The 18,158-nt window shown below is 50.8% G+C and overlaps 7 protein-coding genes across 10 annotated transcripts; 3 read left to right on the top strand and 4 right to left on the bottom strand.

The window, feature by feature from the left end:
* Positions 1 to 201: 201 nt before the first annotated feature.
* Positions 202 to 1,399, top strand: PV10_00601 (uncharacterized protein; the record flags this gene model as incomplete). The annotated part of the gene is made up of 2 exons (XM_016364708.1): positions 202 to 268; positions 321 to 1,399. The coding sequence occupies 2 exons, from the start codon at positions 202 to 204 to the stop codon at positions 1,397 to 1,399; spliced, it is 1,146 nt and encodes a 381-aa protein (XP_016228357.1).
* PV10_00600 lies at positions 1,375 to 3,002 on the bottom strand. Of its 2 annotated transcripts, XM_016364707.1 has the most exons (3): positions 2,868 to 3,002; positions 2,373 to 2,650; positions 1,375 to 2,287 (listed from the first exon to the last, which is right to left on the bottom strand). In XM_016364707.1, exons 2-3 carry the CDS (start codon positions 2,419 to 2,421, stop codon positions 1,587 to 1,589), a joined length of 750 nt encoding a protein of 249 aa, XP_016228356.1. In that variant the 5' UTR covers positions 2,422 to 2,650; positions 2,868 to 3,002; the 3' UTR covers positions 1,375 to 1,586. The 2 variants fall into 2 exon arrangements, with proteins under 2 accessions (XP_016228356.1, XP_016228355.1); XM_016364706.1 differs by having other exon boundaries at positions 2,373 to 3,002.
* Positions 3,003 to 3,140: 138 nt separating this feature from the next.
* Positions 3,141 to 5,122, bottom strand: PV10_00599. Of its 2 annotated transcripts, XM_016364705.1 has the most exons (3): positions 4,040 to 5,122; positions 3,514 to 3,981; positions 3,141 to 3,455 (listed from the first exon to the last, which is right to left on the bottom strand). In XM_016364705.1, exons 1-3 carry the CDS (start codon positions 4,814 to 4,816, stop codon positions 3,288 to 3,290), a joined length of 1,413 nt encoding a protein of 470 aa, XP_016228354.1. In that variant the 5' UTR covers positions 4,817 to 5,122; the 3' UTR covers positions 3,141 to 3,287. The 2 variants fall into 2 exon arrangements, with proteins under 2 accessions (XP_016228354.1, XP_016228353.1); XM_016364704.1 differs by having other exon boundaries at positions 3,141 to 3,981.
* A 653-nt stretch (positions 5,123 to 5,775) lies between these two features.
* PV10_00598 lies at positions 5,776 to 9,394 on the bottom strand. Of its 2 annotated transcripts, XM_016364703.1 has the most exons (3): positions 9,048 to 9,394; positions 6,208 to 8,907; positions 5,776 to 6,104 (listed from the first exon to the last, which is right to left on the bottom strand). In XM_016364703.1, the coding sequence occupies exons 2-3, from the start codon at positions 8,840 to 8,842 to the stop codon at positions 5,944 to 5,946; spliced, it is 2,796 nt and encodes a 931-aa protein (XP_016228352.1). In that variant the 5' UTR covers positions 8,843 to 8,907; positions 9,048 to 9,394; the 3' UTR covers positions 5,776 to 5,943. The 2 variants fall into 2 exon arrangements, with proteins under 2 accessions (XP_016228352.1, XP_016228351.1); XM_016364702.1 differs by having other exon boundaries at positions 6,208 to 9,394.
* Positions 9,395 to 10,431: 1,037 nt separating this feature from the next.
* Positions 10,432 to 12,795, top strand: PV10_00597 (uncharacterized protein). Its single transcript, XM_016364701.1, has one exon. It carries the CDS (start codon positions 10,653 to 10,655, stop codon positions 12,636 to 12,638), a length of 1,986 nt encoding a protein of 661 aa, XP_016228350.1. The 5' UTR covers positions 10,432 to 10,652; the 3' UTR covers positions 12,639 to 12,795.
* A 228-nt stretch (positions 12,796 to 13,023) lies between these two features.
* On the top strand, positions 13,024 to 15,608 carry PV10_00596 (uncharacterized protein). The gene is made up of 3 exons (XM_016364700.1): positions 13,024 to 13,175; positions 13,235 to 13,338; positions 13,394 to 15,608. Exons 1-3 carry the CDS (start codon positions 13,069 to 13,071, stop codon positions 14,014 to 14,016), a joined length of 834 nt encoding a protein of 277 aa, XP_016228349.1. The 5' UTR covers positions 13,024 to 13,068; the 3' UTR covers positions 14,017 to 15,608.
* Positions 14,952 to 17,400, bottom strand: PV10_00595 (uncharacterized protein; the record flags this gene model as incomplete). Its single annotated transcript, XM_016364699.1, has 2 exons — positions 14,952 to 16,427; positions 16,486 to 17,400. 2 exons carry the CDS (start codon positions 17,398 to 17,400, stop codon positions 14,952 to 14,954), a joined length of 2,391 nt encoding a protein of 796 aa, XP_016228348.1.
* Between the last annotated feature and the right edge of the window lie 758 nt (positions 17,401 to 18,158).

Here is an 18,158-nt window from a genome sequence, read left to right as displayed (position 1 = left end):
AAGCCAAGGCAGCAGTTCTTTCCATTCATTCATTCACTCACTCACCTGATCACCTGATCACTTTATCAACTGCGAGATTCACAACTGCAATGTCTTCATCCCCTCTACAACATCCTTTCAATCTGTTCAATGTCGGTTACGATAGTGTCAGGATAGCGGACAAGCACAATCAGGCCAACACAGGAGAGACTATCACTCGCCATGAATGAAGATGATAGCCTTGTTGCAATTCCCGATGATCTCTTCAGTGATGAGTCGGACTTTGTTGGTAAGCTTCTCCAATTGCCTTTGTTCATGGGGCGTGACTCACCTTTATCAAGGCAATGCCAATGTCAAATCAAGGTATACCACATATGCCGCTGCTTACGACCCCAAGAGACACTGGGACATAAATCAATGGAATATCCAAGTGCTAGCAGCGTATTCAAAAGAAGATCAAGGAATTGTGCCGAGGAAACGTGGGAGAGAGCCAGACGATCAGGGAATGCTTGTCGCAAGCCCGCCAGCAAAGTTCGCGAAGTTAAACTCCCAAGGGATACCGAATACAATCAACACTCGTCAAACAAGAGATATGGCCATCAAATATTCATCTGGTCGGGAAACCAGCCCTATGTGCCTTGACACCCCCACCACATCTCCAGTTGCCAGCCAGGCCGAGCCTAAAAAACAACAGAACTATTATGAAGGTATTCCCACAGCCAAACAACTGTCAGAGACAGTGGCGGCCTTCCTGAAACGTCTTGACCCGGTCACAACACAGCGCACGAACGGGTCTTGGATCTGGATCGCCAATCCCTACCCAGCCCCGTCACCAAGTCACAATCAGACTGATACAGGCGATGTGGCCGCGTTCAAGCAAGCTGGATTCGACATTCTCGATGCTTACCGGCAACGGGTAGAAGAGGTACAAACTTCCAATTCAAGTAGAGCGGCCGGCGCTATTACACGCATGTTACGCCCACATCGGCTCCAACTTGAACAGGACCTCATTCGCGTGGCCAAAGAACACCATGTGTTGCATGGCAAATGGATGCTGTTCCCAGAAACGTCTGATGTTGGTCGGGTGTGGGCAATTGTTGCACATGCGACGTGGGATGGAAAGTTAGGTGTGTCAGCTAAGGTGGCAATAGAAGATGGTGGCAACGCAAGAAATGAACTCCAGATGCGGAGACTGATTTGCATCTACACACATGATTTTAGTGATCAGGACGATGTGCGACGGGTGGTGCAGAACATGAAGACTCTGGGATTGTTGAGGGACGAAGGCAGCAATGGGGGGTTTATGGGCACAAAAACCATCTACTACAAATGCGATGCCTACACGTACCTCGACATTGACGGTGGGAATGAATTCAAGTTGAAGCCGAGCATGTACAACAGTCGAGATATGTTGAATTGATTGACGGGGTGGGACAGGGGAATGTTAGTGTTCATGTTCAGGTCGTTATGCAGATGTCTACAGTCAGGTGTCAAAGCACAGTGAAGCATCCTTTGTCCAACAAGACTCTTCACATCATGACCTGCATCTCCAACTCGCCCCAAGACTCTGTGCATGCCCTATACACCCGTTCCAGCTCGTGACAGGTCTATCTCTTGGAACCTTTCTTCTTGGAGGAAGCAGCATCTCCCGCCGCAGCGAGCCTCTTCTTCTCCTCTTTCTGCATCTTCTCCTTCTCCGCAGCCTCTCGCTCCTCCTTCTCGGCCAGTTTCCTTGCGGCAGCCTGTTCTCTCTGCTCGCGAATCAATTTCAGACGAGCCAGATCTGCTTTCGCTTCATCAGTCTTGCCCTCAGCATGCAGTTTCTGATATCGCTCTTTAGCCTGTTGTGCGGCGATAGCCTCCCTCTCACGACGACTAAGATTCTCGCCATCACCCTTCTTCTTAGCCGGCTCGTCTGCCGCACCAGCAACCACACGTGCTTGGCTTCGGGCTTTTTGCGTATGGTTTGGGTTCGCGGGCATATCGTCGTCGTCGTCCTCTGACTCCTCTGAACTTGTCGGCATGTCTCCCACAGCCGCGGCTTTCTGGTTCTTCTTGGCAATGGCCGCTTGTTTGCGCAGTCGTGCTTGTTCCTTGCGTTGCTCTCGTGTCAATTCTCCGCTGGATGGACCTACAGCTGATGGTCCGCCGGCGGGTCTGTCGCTCTCTTCTGAACTTTCTTCTTCAGATGAGGATTCTTCTTCTTCCTCTGACGAGGACTCAATCTTGTCTTTCGGGTCCCGCCACATTCCGAGCGGGTTGCCATCTTTGTCCAGCGGTTGGAGGTCTCGTGAGAATTTCTTGCCGCCTAGAAGAAGGAGAGTTAGTTTAGTTATTTAATACTAAAAGGGCTCTGTCGAGGAGAAGAAGACGGCGTGGGGTGTCCGACTTACCTCCTCGTGAGGGCTTGGAGAATTTGCCTCCTCGGCCTCGAGGTGCCATGCTGGGTTCGATAGGTGGGAATGAGAGGTGTGGAGAGAATTGGAGTGTTGTTTAGGACAAAGATAGAGGAGCGGAGGTGTGCTCGAGGGGCGAGTGTGCCTGTGGTGGGATGGTTGTTGCTGGTCTTGCTTGGTGGGGTACTATGCAGTGTCGATCGAGCCAACCAGTTCTCTGTGACAGATTCTAGGCGCCGCAGTCTATGTGAGTTGATAGAGAGGATAGCAATGGTCTGAGCGACAGGAATCAGTATATTTTATCACAAAAGACAGAGTGCGTCAGTGGAACAAAGAGCGGTGGCAGAAGATGTCGCTAAGGACTCAAGCAGAAGTGGTGCGGTTGGCTCTGCTTCTGCCTCTGGTGGGTGCGGGAAAGGATTTCTTTGTTGGCGCACCGACCCCAAAAGAAGAGAGGAAGAATGACGTAGACGGAGCAGATTCCGGACTCACCGACTTGAGGATACAGGTCGCTTTAGTGAAGAGATTGTTGCAGAAGAGGTGAAGGGGATTATGGCAGAGTATGGAGGAGTCAGAGAGAAGGATTCCCAGCGACTATTCGAGGATTGGAGGGAGCGAAGAGTGATTCATGCGTGGGTTGCGTTGCCTTCGTTGCAGGTTTGCATGTGTCTGGAATTTGAGAGATTGTCACTGGTCGCCTCCACAGCCAATCAGAAGAAGTAGAAAGGGTCGATGACAAGGCTGTGGGAAATGTGTGACAGCCTTGTATATCACGTGACAGATTACCATTTTGGAAAGATATCACAATTGATGTGATTGAGAGATTTGATAATAAACACAAACACCCATATATACAACAGACCGACAAACCGACAAACCAATAGACCGCTCGCTCGATCGCTATTTAATGCATCACAACATCCCCTTATGCCAACCCACCACCGCATATCGTGTCCAGAGCAGTACACATGCAGCCGCCAACATGACTATCGCCGAGAAGAGCTGAAGTCCAAAATATGAGCCTTCTCCATGGGCGATCAACGCGCCTGCAATGGGGGCCCCGGTGAGTACGGCAAATCCCTAGGACAAGATAGTAAGCATATGATTTCGGTCGAGGCCAGGCATCTGACAAACTCACCACCACGCTGAAAGCCATGCCAGCCCTCACTCCCGCCTTCTTTTGATCAGTCGTCAGACTGGTCAGCACGACAGGAAACAATCCCTGAATGCCTGCAGCCGTCAAGCCATAAAACGTGGCGAAAATCCAAAGACCTGTCACCGTGTTGACGGCAATCCAACTGAACAAGACAATGGACGCCGCAAAGGTGATGGGAATGACGGTGTTGAGCGGTCCGAACCATTGCTGTGCGGCATAGTTGGGCAACACTCGTCCAACCAAACCCACTCCGTTGAGCACCATGATCAGACTGAGACTCGTTGACTGGCTTGTCCCAAGCGCATCTCTGCCGAAACTGCCCACAAAGTAAAAGCCAATGTACACACTCCAGAAGTACAAGAACCCGCCCAACACGTAAATAGCATAAGGGCCTTCCTTGAACGCCGCCCACTCGACAATTGGGCCGCTCTTTCGAGGTGGCAATCGTGGCTAGGAGCAAGGTCAGTTGGTCTCCATATTGCTTTCTACCAGCCAGCCAGTCACTCACCTTGAGAAAACTCGCAGATATGATAGCTAAAACCAGCATCACAAAAGCCATTGTACGAACTGTCCAACCAAATCCAGCTCTAGGCAACATTCTTTCCGCGATGGCCGGGAAAACTAAACCACCCGAACAAGACCCCGTGACCGCAATAGCCAATGCAATACTCCTTCTTTTCAAGAAATATGTACTTGTCAACGCCAAAGTCGGAACAAACACCATGCCATACCCAATTCCCATGCAAATGGCCTGTGCGAGAAAAACCTGCCAGTAGGTGGTACACAGACTCAACAAAAACATGCCTAGCACATAAAGCAGACTTCCAACCCACATCTGCACGCTGAAGAAACCGGCATCCAAACCACGTCCTGAGAATGTGCCTATAAGATAGAGCACAAACGTCTGCACCGTGCCGATCCATGCCACTGAACTCTCATCTCCAATCTGCATTACCTGGACGTAGTAGACTTGGAAAATGCCGAAACTGTTGACCAGGCCCCAGATGTTGAAAATGACGAGATGGGCGAGACACGCCATGAACCATGCATGGGTACCGCCGTCTGGAGGTGGACCGGGATCGATACTGTCCTTGGTGCGTACTCGCGAGATTGTTCTTGAGAGAAATGAGTTTCCAGCGGCATGTTTCGAAGGACTCAACTCGAGTGGTTCGCCGGGGACTGGTTCTGGAATAGTGTTGGTGGTAGTCATGGTATTCGTGGCGTCATAGCTATCAGTACCAGGTTGATGGCCACCATTCTTCTCTATATCCTTCGGTGCCGACATGATTGCCTGGATGTGGCACACCTGTTGCTGCAATACGTGGGAAATTGGAAAGAATTGTATGGGTGTGTATACATGCCGGGAAACCAAACACGAACGATCCTTTTGTTGTATCTAGACCCCTGTGAAAGTGTCAGGTTGTGTTTAAGATGGTCTTCTTCTAACTTCACTCCACGATGCAATCAAGATACACAAGATTATCAAGGTCAGGAATGTGTAGATGATTGATGAGGTTGAGTTTTTCTCTCAGAGAGGGGTTCAGACTATGGTTATGTCTTTACCGCAAATTTAACCACCTGCTAACAAACGGAGTCATCAAACTACTTAGACACCCAAAATCCATTTATCAAGTCGGGAAAAGCTCCGGGGTCCAATAATATCATTGAATGGTTCTTGTTCGTCCCGGGGGGGGGGGGGATTTTTCTCAGTGTAAGTGAATCCCCGCACGCCCTCTTGCACGCCCAACGAGTCCAAGTCATGGGCAAGTATTATTGCATGTTATCTTTGAAGGAGATAGGGCTGGGCTGTTGGAGGCAAACAGAACCCCCTTGGCCCCATCGTAGGCCGAGTTATCCGTCCTTCGTACTCCGTAAGTAAGTAGTGCTGGTCACAGAGACGCCAAACTCTTGATTTGTTCGGCGAGAACGACGGGAGGAGGAGAGGGTGGAGAGGGGTGACACGTGCGGAGAAGGCTGACATTGATAAGAGACGCACGAGAGGGTGGTTGGACCATCACAACCTCCACTCCTATCATATCATATACAGTATTAAACTCAACAAAGGGAGGGCTACATAATCAGATCTGTAGAGTCTTCATGCCTCTATAGCTCTCGAGGGATCGCAGATATCTGGAGGTGGAACGAGTTGGGACGAGGTGAGGCATGGTCATCCGCTTGATAGGCGGTCGTCACATGATCAAGAAATGGAATGAATGAAGTCCCGAAGGAACCACATCCAAAACATCTTTTGCGTGTCAAGATATGTCTTTTGTTTCTATCCAACCATTTATCCCGGTCCATCCAAATTGATCCTGACTTGTCTAATCGTCGTCATTCATGCAATTCGTCACAAAGCTCTTACGTAGGTAGACGTTGTGTCGACAAAGCCCACCCCCTGGTTGGGAAGGCTGCCTACAGATTCTCTTGCTTGTTCAACGCTGCGATGCTGGCGATGACATCACTCGGCTCGAGAAGATGCCATGTCGCTAGGGTTCTCTTGCTGCTTGCTCCGACTGTGCATGCAAATATCGACTCCTTGGGAAGATCTGTCTTGAGGAGGGCTCGAAACATGTCTATTGGACCAGTCAGTTACTACATCACTAGATGATGGGACCTGGTCCTCGCGGAGCACGGAGGTGTTGATGTTGGTGGAAATCAGTGCAAAAACATGCTTACCTTCATCAGTTTGGTCGTCGCCCAGACATAGCACAAACTCGGGTGCCTCGCCACCTCCGTAGCCATACTCGTTGATCAATCTTGTAGCAATGAATCCCTTGTTGACAAACTGTGGTCGGATTTCGAGATTGGCCTTTCCTGACATGACTTCAACGTCCCATTTTTTCACGACATTCTCCTCAAGGGCCTTGCGACATTCACGAGCTTGGAATTCACCAAAGTCGGGATCGGCCTGTCGATAATGCCACGTGAGGGCCACCCTCTTCCTTTCGATCCAGGAACCCTGCGTGCGTTCGGTGTAATAGGAAAACACGTCCATGACATCCTTTTGCCAGCCCATGTCCATGCTTTCGGCGAGATTCTCCCACGTGTCGGCCCCAGGACGTCGAAGGAAGCAACCATGCTCAGCAGACAATCCCAGCTCCGAGATATGTCCCATCCACTCTTCTAAGAATGCTGCGTCGCGGCCTGAGATGATCCACACATTATTTCGTGGATCGGCCGCTAGCGCTTTCAGAGTGCGCAACACGCGATCGGCCGGAATCGCAGCATTGGGGTCCTTGACGATCGGCGTCAATGTGCCATCGTAATCAAACATGAACAGTCGTTTCCGTGCCGTATTGTATCGCTGAATCATCCTTGTTCGATCCAGCGCTGGGGTCAGGTCGCTTTGTGTAAAGGAAGTTAGGTTGGTCAACAGCCGTTTGAGGAATTGGTTGGCCCAGAAAGACACAGTGTGAGTAGTCACATAGTTATACATTTTTTCATGGTCGCTTTTTCTCGCGGCCTCGGGCATTTCGAGGGCTTGTTTGAGAGCCTCAGCGACGCCGCCTAGGTCCCAGGGATTAATGTGGATGGCATTTCCCAAGCTCGCTGCGGTTCCAGAAAATTCGGACAAGATCAATGGGCCGCAGTTCTCTTTTTGGCAAATGATATATTCCAAACTGGTAGTGTTCATGCCATCGCGAACGCTGGTTATCAATCCGACATCGGCCACCCGAAGAAGGGCGAAATATTCTTGGGACGAAAGGTATTGAGGATAATGTTGAACAGGTGAATAGTTGAGGTGGCCATACTCGCCGTTGATCCTAGAAATGAGGTTGGAAATCTTGAGCTCCACCTTATGGGCACCGTCGACCTTATCCTCTAAGACGCTGGTAGGGCTGGTGACTTGGATAAGAACTACCTTTTCCCGCCACTCAGGATAGCGCTCCAGGAAGATCTCAAAAGCCATGAGCTTCTGAGAGACGCCACGAACGGTATCGAGTCGATCACGGCCAACAATAATCTTCTTGCCGGCATAGAGTTTCCTCAGAGCGGCCATATTTTGTTCGATGACGGGATCCTGGAAAGCCTGCCTCTGGACAGCAGCAACGTCGATGCCGATGGGGAAGACGTCAACTGCGACGTGGGCGCCATATGCATCCACTCCCGCAGAACTGGACTCGAAGGAAAGGATGCGTTTACAGCAAGAATTGAAATGTCTGGAGAAGCTAAACGCTTGGAACCCGATCATGGTGGATCCCAGCGCGCCGGTCAGAACCTCTTTTCTCCTGGGAAGACATCGCATGTACTCGCTGCTGGGAAAGGGGATATGGAGGAAGAAACCAACGTAAATGTTGGGGATGCGCTGACGAAGCATGCTTGGCAGTAGCATTAGATGGTAATCATGGATCCAAACAACATCGCCCGGTTGATAGACGTGCAAGATGCGATCGGCAAAGGTTTGATTCATGTGCACATAGTCGGCCCATGAGACCTTTTCGGCCCTTCCATCGTCAGGGCCGTGTTGACGATAGTGGAAGAGCGTGTAGAGTTCATGCTCAGCGTAGCGACGCCAGCGACTTTGGTTCTTGAACAGCATGTCACCGTCTTCGCCATCTGGAGCATCGCCAAGGAAGATGGGTAGGATCTTGCCCGTCGACTGAACGGACAAAAGTTTCTCTACCCGATCTCTGTCGGCGTGGGAGATGCGGAGATGGTCTGAGTGTGGTTCTCGCTGGGCGTGGTAGCTCCCATTAACGGGGTAAGGAGCGGTTGACTTGTTGACTGGCACGGAGGAGCCATTGGTGGGAGGGGAAGTGGCCGGATTGCTAGCGACCGCATCAGAGGTGATGATGCTAGCGGAGCGCGCATAAGGAGCGGTTTGAATTTCGCCGGTCCAGCCTACCAAGGTGTGGTTCCAAGGACTTTTATCGGAAGCTAGGTAGGCGAAAGAGTCAAAAAGGGCGGATGTGCCATGTCGTTGGGACAAGCTCCATTGCCCTTTTGCGCCGTAGCAAAGCTGGTAGGGGATGCAGAAGGTGGCGCTGATGATATTGCCACTGAGACGAAGGCCAGGATGGGAGGTGCGAGGATCGAGGTCGAGGGTGTCGAGGCCAGAGGAATCGACTAGGCTCAGCCGACGGAGCAAGTCTTTACCGGAACGAGCGCCTTTCGCGACTTCTACCGGGGACGATACCGCCGCCGAAGCCTTAGGATCACTCTCCTTTGGGATCGAAAAGTACGAAGTTCCTGGACTAGGGGTGGTTGAGGGAACCCCCTTCTCCTCGGTCGGGCTCATACTTGAGCTGACGTCGATTGGTCCAGAAAAGTCACGTGAGGGGCTCTTGGGTTCTGATGGGTTGCTGGCCATATTTGGACAAGGTGCTTCACAGGAATTGACAGACGTTCGAACAAGAAGACCAAACACTAAATACGCTAATGCAGGTCAGCACTGTGTTGTAGCATGGCGAGTGCCAACAGTTGGAATGAAAGTATGTTGGGAGAATGATAATGGGGCAGGAAGGAAGGCGTGAGGTAGGATGGAGATACAGAGAAGATATAAAAGGCACAAGTACCTGAAAAGACCGGACCGGGACTCGAAGGGTTTGCCTATGCGAAGAATGAAGCTAAGTAGAAGGAGCGGGACGGTTAGGTGGTGATGAGAGGGAAGTGAATGGTGGTTGTAGCGAGGGTCGGAAGTTGTGGCGGACAAAGAAGGAAATTTAGGATGGGATTTGAGCTGCAGGCGAATGGTTGCAAGGGTGCATCAGCAAAGCCTTTGGAGACGGAATAGGTTCGACCCCGAAGAGAGTGTGGGAAAGAAGGCGAAGAGGCAGCCGGACATTCTTGTGGAGGGGATGAAGTCACCAGAGGCGAGGAGCCATGCCTGGTTAAAGAAGAGCAGGAGGAGGAGGAGGAGGAGGAGGAGGAGGAGGAGGAGGAAAGAAAAGAGTTTGGAGTTGAGATAGGTGCGTTTGTAAGAGTGGATAGTGAGGGTGAGGATAAGGGCAATGACGAAGAGGGAGATGGAGCTGACAATAAGGAAGAATACCTTAGAATCGTGCAATATGTCGAGGTAATAATGACATGTGCTACAATTGTTGGGCCACAATCAATCCGAACAAATGGGATTCGAAGCGAGTCGACATGTGAGTCCGTCTAAGAAGGAGAAGAACTAATAGTAAGAGAGGTAGATGTGGATCATAATGAGCGTGACATTACTTTTGTCTGAATTGTCCGTTTACATCAGCTCTGAGAATAAATGAACGGCGTTTGTGGTGGAGGAAATAAAAGGTTGCAAGTTGCAAGTTGCAAGTTGCAGTGGTGCAGGAACAAAAGAATACCTAGATGCAGGTTGTATCAAACAAGCGAAGGGTAGGACTCGTAGGTACTCAACATCGGTACCTGGGCACTAATGTTTACCTGAGGTACCTACCTACTGTAGGTACCTTGGGCCTCCCAATAGAAAAAGTCCCCTGCTCAACTCAGGTAATACCGTAGATGCGCCGGAGAAAGGTTGGGCACAAGTTTTGCGTTGGTGGTCCGATGTATTCCCGCCTCTCGCCTAATTTGAACAACTTGCTAACTTGCGGCGTCACTGACTGTGTTCTCAGATGTGTCCTCGGCCATATCTACGGAAACTGTATGCCTGTGCGTAATATCTGTCAGAGTATGACCGTCTCTTCTAGTCGTGAATAAGCAGAGGAGTGATCGGGCAATCGGACTACTGTAGCTGCTTACTCCTTTGATCCGCGAGCCAAGGTTAGAGGTCGAGGTCGAGGTAAGCATATGATGTTCCCGTGGCATGCCCGGGGCTAATAGAACTTGTAGGCAAGGCCGAGGGGCATGTCCTTCAGGCTTTTGACCCTAAAAGACCCAAAGCCCGCCTGGACATTTGCCAAGACACTCTAAAACCACACCACCTGCTGGTCTCCAACTCGAGCCTCGCCATCGAGCCTACCCATGTGCAATGTCTGCGTCTCCATCGTGATTGCTCCAATTGTGCTAAACGAGATAAATTTTTTGGAACCATCATCATATACGCCGACTATACAATCTTATCTCTCATCCACGCCATACTTGAACATCGGCCCTCCAATACTCTGTCGCTATAGTCTCTTCGTCTCTGCGTCCTCCTTAAGCTCTCCTCGGCCCCATTGTCACCCCCAACCGGTCGCTGTATGCCCCGAGTCCCATCGTCGTCGTTGACCTGGCTTTGCCGTTGCTCTCACAATGTTGCATGCAATCGCTCATGCAGACCCCTTCTGCGCCATGCCATTACCTCGACTCAATGCTGCCCTGTCCGTCAGATAGCCAGATTCTACTCAGATCCTCGTGTCCATGTCGAGAGTCTTGACAAGACTCTCGACGCACACCGAGAACATAATCGCAGCCGAACGTGCAGATATGATCCTTCGGGGCCTTCTGGACCTTCATCACCTCGCCACACTCCCAAAGAGACCTATGTCTACCGTCCGCGAGGTTTAAAAGATTCGTCGCCCGAGCCGTCGCCTGAGCCGTCGCCTGAGCATGACACCCCTAGCCAGCTTAGATCTAGTCACAAAGACAAGGCAGCCGCACAGCGTGCTAGACGGTTACAAGCCAATGCAGGAAGATTTGCCGATCATACATTTCAGTGGAAGCCTATGGTCGACAGGAACTGCCCCCTCACCATGCTTCTCCCTTGGCTCAGTCATCAGGAACCTCGCAAGGACGCTTACGCAACGGCAATTGACTATGTGACCGAAGAAATCCATGCCTTTGACCGGTACACCACGTTGAACTCTGATGAACAGAGTGCTGCTGAGATGGCCCTCCAAGACCTCAAAACCGTTGTGAAAGATTTTGACCAACACTTAGAAGTTGATGTCATCGGCTCCCGCGCCACTGACATTGCTGACCCTCTCTCCGACCTCGATGCCAATGTCTGGCTGCCCGAAGACTTCTCCTCTTCCAAACCTCACATGACCTCCGATCACATCATTGACGCCCTCCAAGCCAAAATTGACAATTGGCAGTCCACCCATCAAGGTCTACCATGTCCCATCGAGCTCATATTTCACGTTCGAAAGGCCGTGGTCCCTATCCTCTCATGCCGTCATCCTCCCACCGGCCTTTCCATTCAGATCCAGTCTACCCCGAGGACCGTTGATAGCACCCCGTGGGTCACATCCGTCATAAACGAGTTTCCCACACTACCAGCCTTGTTCAAAGTCCTCCGCCAAACCCTCCTCATTCGTGGACTGAACGATGGCGCTCGTGGTGGTCTGACCTCTTATCCTCTCCTCAACATGATTGTCGCATCCCTTAGCATGTCTGAACACAAGACTCCGGCGGACAACGCCGGAATGCAGCTCATGGACTTTCTCAACATGTATTGCGAAATCGACCTCAATAAAAGTGGTGTCTCCATTCGTCCCCTAGGCTACTTCCCAAAGCAAGAATTTGCCGAGGAAAACTCAATTGCTGCCCTGGACCCTCATACAGCTGACTTGTACTGGGAGGAGCTGGAAGGCCAGGCCGTGATTCGGCGGAGAGCAAAACGATTTAACCACATTTTGGCATTTCAAGACCCACTCGATCCCGTCAACAACATCGGCCGGAAAGCCACCCGAATGAGAGATGTGCAAGAAACCTTGATTCGGCTGCGCCATCAATTACAGCTCAGTATCCGTGTATGGGACGCATCGAGGAACTATTACGGCGATTTCCAGGACTTCAGGCATGAAGCAAAATCCCTTGGCAGAGATGCAAGCCTGCTCAAGGTGCTCCTAGAAGCAGACTATCGCATCTATGAACATAAACGCCGCGCCTTGACCAAAGCATTTCGCAAGACCTCATCAATTGGCAACCCAGTTGCAACACTCGACCTTGAAGAATTCCGGACTGTCTTGAACCCTGGGGGCTTGGTTGGCGAACATCCTACCCCAACGGCAGAAACAGCTGGCTCCGGAGATTCCGGTCCGAAGATTTCTGATACTCTGGTCGCTCAATGGGATGAAATGCTAGGCGACATGTTTCACCGTGATGGGGCAAACAAACACCGACAGGATGATAACTCTACACCTGACCTGGCAGACCCCTCCAAATCTAACAATGTTGCCACTAAACAGGTTAACAAAAAAGGAGGCTTACGTCCAAATGCACAATCCAGACGCAGGACCTGAATATACTTGTAGTTTTATATAGTTTTGGGCAAAGTTCTGGCACCTGATTCGACACATAGTGGAATGGTGTGTCAACTGTGAAGTCTAGATTGTATAACAGAGAAGACCACGTTGGGGTGGCATGCGCATGCCTTAACGCATCTTGATGAGACACTTCACACATTAATTGTTCGACAACACACCCTTTGCTTCAGTAGCTATAAGTATGGGATATGGCATGTTGCATATTGTCGTGATTGTTCATGTCGTGGTCGTTGACACTGCAGGAATAGAAAGGCCTTTGTGTCGCCGTACACAAATATTCGGTGGATCATTCAGACATATGCTCCCGCCTCTTACTGCCTGCGCCGACTCCAACTCTCTGGTTCTTTGTCAACCTGGCATCCTTGGGATCATTTCTCTTCAATAGACCGTCGCTACTTTGATCTCGATGAGTAGTCCTCGCATAGCGACTCCTCGTCAGTATGGCGGTAGTCACTTTGGGGCCACCGGTGACCGGCGCCCATCGGACATGCGCATGCCACGCTTCTTCAAAAGGTATGTCTCATCAGAACAAACAGTCATCCTTTCCATTCACTGGCTGACTTTGCCTCTAGACTCTTCAAGTTCCCTCAGATGGACTTCGAGATGGCTGTCTGGGAGATGACACACCTCTTGGTAGCGCCTAAGAAGGTCTTCAAGTCCATTTACTACCATAAACGTTGGTGAAACCAAACAAATGAATCCTTGTGAGCCTTGCTCTAACCGTACAACAGAAACGAGAAACACATGGCATCGCCCAGACCCGTCTTTCACCTACCTCATGTCGTTTTTCCTCCTTCTCACCTCGCTTGCATGGTCAATAGCATACACCCCGGCCTTTGGCTCTGTCATCAAGCTGGCCTTGATGTTCATTGTCGTCCACTTCCTCGCTGGCTCTCTTCTCGTCTCAACCCTGGCCTACTACTTTGTTGGCCGTCTCCTCGGCCCTGGCGTTGCAGGTCTTCCTGGTCGTCGACGACAGCAGGGTCTCTTTGGGCCTCCTGGCGGAACTCGCGGGGCTGAGGCCTTGGAGTTTGGCTACTGTTTTGACGTTTCCATCCGAGCCTTCTTTCCTCCCTACGTCCTCTTGTACATCATACAATTCATCCTCCTGCCAGTCATCAATCACCAAAACCGCACATCAGCCTTTCTGGCGAATCTGCTCTACCTGGCAGCTGGCATTTATTGGAGTCTGATTGTTTTCCTCGGCTATAATGCCTTGCATTTCTTACACCACACACAACTGCTTCTGTCACCAATGGTGGCATGGGTCGTGGTCTGGCTCGTCTGTACCATTCTCGGCGTCAACCTTACTTTCTGGGGCATCCCATGGTTGTTTTTGGGCGTCAAGCGTTAAAGTTGGTGCTGCACCTGAATTGGGAGATTGGTCAGCTATTCTACTGGCCGGGAATTCCACGAAGATATACGGCTTGCAATTTACGAGCAAAACCGCCAGAACTTTACAGGCATAATGGTGACTGAATCTCAAGAGCTGGAACTGTTGGCATTGAAGGATGGCTAACAAGGTCAATCACACATGACCAGGCCCTTCCGAACTATCGCACCGGGAACGACATGACTTGAGCTTATCGAAAACGCTAGTAGCATGCTATGCAACTGCCAGCTAGTCTCTTGATGCACTCATTTTGACTCGAATAGTCGTCACCACGATAAACGATAAACGCTCACCCACAATCACAAAGGAAACTGCGGCGAAGATGGGTTGAAGCGATTCAGACGAAATCCTAGTGAAGACCGACGACGTTGGCTGAGCATCTTTGCTCTGTAATTAAGCAGAACACAAGATGTAGACGTCGGACATGGGATGAGATTGCAACATGACTTGGTGTAATTTTGATTTTCGAGACTTTTGGTCCGATTCTGGCCTTTGGGATTTGAGGCATACTATGAGACTGGCCGGGAACATTCTGGTTGGTGATGATCACCCTTGCTCTGAACAATTTGCTGCGACAGGTCTGTGTGTGCCCGCCCACCGATCAAAGCACGTTCCTCGGCCTCTTCAAGTCCAGTCTTGATCTTAGTCGCTAAAACTATTTCCTCCACCCTACGCAGCCAGTGACTTTTTTGAATTGAAAAATTCCTGCCAAATATAGGCAGGAAACCATATGAATGCTGTCTCTCGCTGACACAGAATTCTCCGTCCAAAAGAGCAGTTCTGGATGCTTTGATCTCAGCAAATGATAAAAACTTTTCGCATATTCACCCCAGAAACGTGAAAAGTTCCGTGGCGACCCTTAGTCACGTTTGGGACCCCATGAAGAACCATTTCAATCACACAAGATCCATATTTAACGAGCAGTCACCAATCCAGTCGACGCCAGCCATGGCTCCCTGGTTGTCCGTGAGATCGAGCCACGATTCTGGGAAATTTATCAGGTCGGGGAAATGCATTGGGGACTGGTGCAACCACTGCGTCATAGACGCCGTCATCTCAGCCGGAGTCGTGGTTGAATGTACTGGAGTTGTTTGGGAAACGCTGCTGTCGAGGGTTTCAGTACCGGCGACGAGGTCCCGTGTTTCTGAAGAAGTCGTTATCCGGCTCTGCTCCTCTGGCAAGGCTTCTGCTCCACGAATACCTTTCTGTGCTCGTTGTATGGGGATCGCGCCATTCTTGTCAGCCCATTGGATTTTGCCAACGATCATCCCTGACTGACGTCTTCGGGGCCGGTCTTGAGGCTGAACTTCAGACTCCATGAAGGTGAGAAAATTGATCGCCCAGTCCGCAGCGATGTGAGCGTCAGAAAGTTCTCGAAGGACTTGTTTTGATTCTTCTAGTCGTTGTCGTGCTTTGTGCCGAACGACCGGATCCTCCAGCCTCAGATCCAGGACATGGCTCACTCCGACCGCAACTAAGCAGCTGATCCCAGTGGCGTGCAGGTACTTGACCAGATCTGCCTTGTATAGATCCATGGCGATCTTATTCACTTCTGCGGCTGCCGCTCGAGTGGCTGCACGGCTCGAGCTGGTGGAAATTCCTTTGGGGTCTGTAGGTCTAAGGTTGAATTGGTCCAGGAGTTGGGCTTTCGATCGATGTAGCAGGAATCGACACGTCTGGTACATGATCGTCACAATGGCTCGGTGCAAGTATGGGACTTGATCAATGTCATCTGGCGTTGGGCTCGCATGCAAAACCTCATGACTAACATAACATCTCCAAGCCGAGATCTCTCCCTCCACAGACTCGAGCGTCTGGAGGTCCGGTTGTCGTATGTTGGATGTCGAGACTTTTTCTGGGCTTTGACTGGTTTGGACATCATACATGATGCTGATATGTCCACTGGGCGTCTCAATATATGCGACCTCGACCACGCGACGTAACAATCTGCACACTGCGATCATCTCAATGCATACCTTCGCAAGCCGTTCCTGCATGCTTGCATCGTGCGTGCAAAGCCATAATGCCTGGCTTCCGCAATAGTCAACGATCTCGAAGTCGTCCAGGGTCAGTGGAGCCACGTCGAAATCGCTTTCCTTGAGCCGCAGAGGTCGATTGAGTCCAAGGGATGCTATCACATCTCTCATGACACAACACCACCATAATCTTCGCCTCAATCGTCGCTGGTGTGCGGGTTGTTGGTCAATGTGAGAATCACGATTGAGGCCAATGGACCGTGCAACAGATATCGCCACCCCAGACCAGTACCAGCCGTCCTTCTGCTCATTGGGCCCTTCCCACCACAGAGTCAGAAGCACAACTGTTTGAACAACGGCCAAACGATCTTCTTCATAGTCACTGTCGTACAGAAGCTTGAGGTTCTTGGTCAGCAGGTTTCAAACCGTATGCGACTTATGGGTCATTGCTTACTCTGGCTTTGAGGTAAAGCGCTCTCCGAGCAGCCTTCCTCGTCAAATATCCCAGTCTCCGGAACAATTTGATGTCGACCCAGGGGGCTCCAGCGAACATGATGGCTTGGAACAGTGGCAAGCTGATCCGTTCGTTGGTCAGACTGTTGTCTTGCAAGATGTCAAGAAGATCTTGTAGCTGCAAGATTGGTAGAGTGGGATGCACATATTCGATAAAGCTTCGGAGAAGCGCAGCCCTCAGATCAGGCTCTGGTACTGACAGAGCCCCTTTCCGCTGAAGATACTCTATATCCTCCTTGGGCATGTGGTCTGGAATAGGTTTGACGAATCGAGGTAACGCTGGTGTTTCCCATGACTCTTTGGCACAGACGTCAACGGCTGCGGTCCAGCTACTCGACTGGTTTGGAGACAGGGATGAACTTATGCTGCCAGTGTCGATGGTTTGCCAATTCATCTTGTCGACGTTTGTCGCAAATGGACCAGTTCCAAATCCATCGAGAAGGCTATCTAATGTGATGGGTGCAGGATCCGTATTGGAGGGGTCAATTTCTGGGATCGTATTGCTTGGTGGTGAGACATTGCTGTATACTTCGTGTGGAGCTGTCTCCTTGACAGCTGGCGGTTCAGGGACAACGACAACGCCTTTGGCGGGAATTACTGGTTTCAAGGTGTTTTGTTTTTTGATCGTGCCATGTGGAGTCTTGCGTCTGCTCCTCTTAGGCATCAAGATACATTCAACGTTTTCAAAAGTGCAGTTGAAGCAGGGTCGGCCATCACGCGCATCGCATCGCACCTTGCGTACTCGACATAGGTTGCAAGCCGCTCGTGCACGTCGTGGACCAAGAAACCTCAATGGGCCATCGCCCTTCATAGGAAGCATCAGCCCTGGCGTCTGGTTCATTGCTGTGTCTGTCATCTTTGAATGTCGGTGTTTCTGTTGCTGGACTCTGGTATTCCGCAAGCATTCGAATGCTACATGGAGGCGAAAATGCGGGCATAACCTGGGGCAAGGCTACTTTTACAAGAATTCTGGACCTCCGCTCAAACCCCACAAAATGGCTGCTCTCTCGGATAGCCCAGGGTTGGCGGCGGGGCATCACACCAGTCAGCGTGGCATGGATCCCAAGGCCGAGAACGGGCCTTTATCGCTCGTCATGCGCTGCATTAATTGGTCGAATTGTCAAATGATCAAGGAGATGATACACACACGAGTTCGAGCCTCATGAGGGGTGTGACCACCTTGAGCCGTCTGTAATCGTTGCTTAGAAATATGGAATCTACGCGGGAAAACTATGTTTTGATATGGCTACACTGCACTCTTCACCCTCCTGTGAGCTGGCACGCTTGTAACCCACCGCTCAGGTTTTTCATGCTGCTCAGGTCCATGTTATAACTTGGATTGTTGGACATGGATGAAGGGCCAAAGCAGATGCAGAATGTTCGGTTGAAGTGGGTCGTATCTGAACCCTGATCGTTGACATTAACGACCCTTGTCTCACGCAAAAGCTATCGTATTCGCGGGGGACAGCCGACTGACTTTCGGTCTTGGTGTTCGGGTCTCGGTTGTAGTGGATCTGGTATTGTCAGCTGTGCATCACCCTTGACCAACCAACAGCAAGCATCATATGGGATTGACGAAAGATGATCAGACGATCTTCCAATGTCGCGAGTGTA

Source organism: Exophiala mesophila, assembly GCF_000836275.1.
Source record: "Exophiala mesophila strain CBS 40295 unplaced genomic scaffold supercont1.1, whole genome shotgun sequence".
NCBI classification, from domain to species: Eukaryota; Fungi; Ascomycota; class Eurotiomycetes; order Chaetothyriales; family Herpotrichiellaceae; genus Exophiala; species Exophiala mesophila.
The sequence above is the reverse complement of the archived record's forward strand: the minus strand, read 5'-3'. Positions and strand labels throughout refer to the sequence as shown.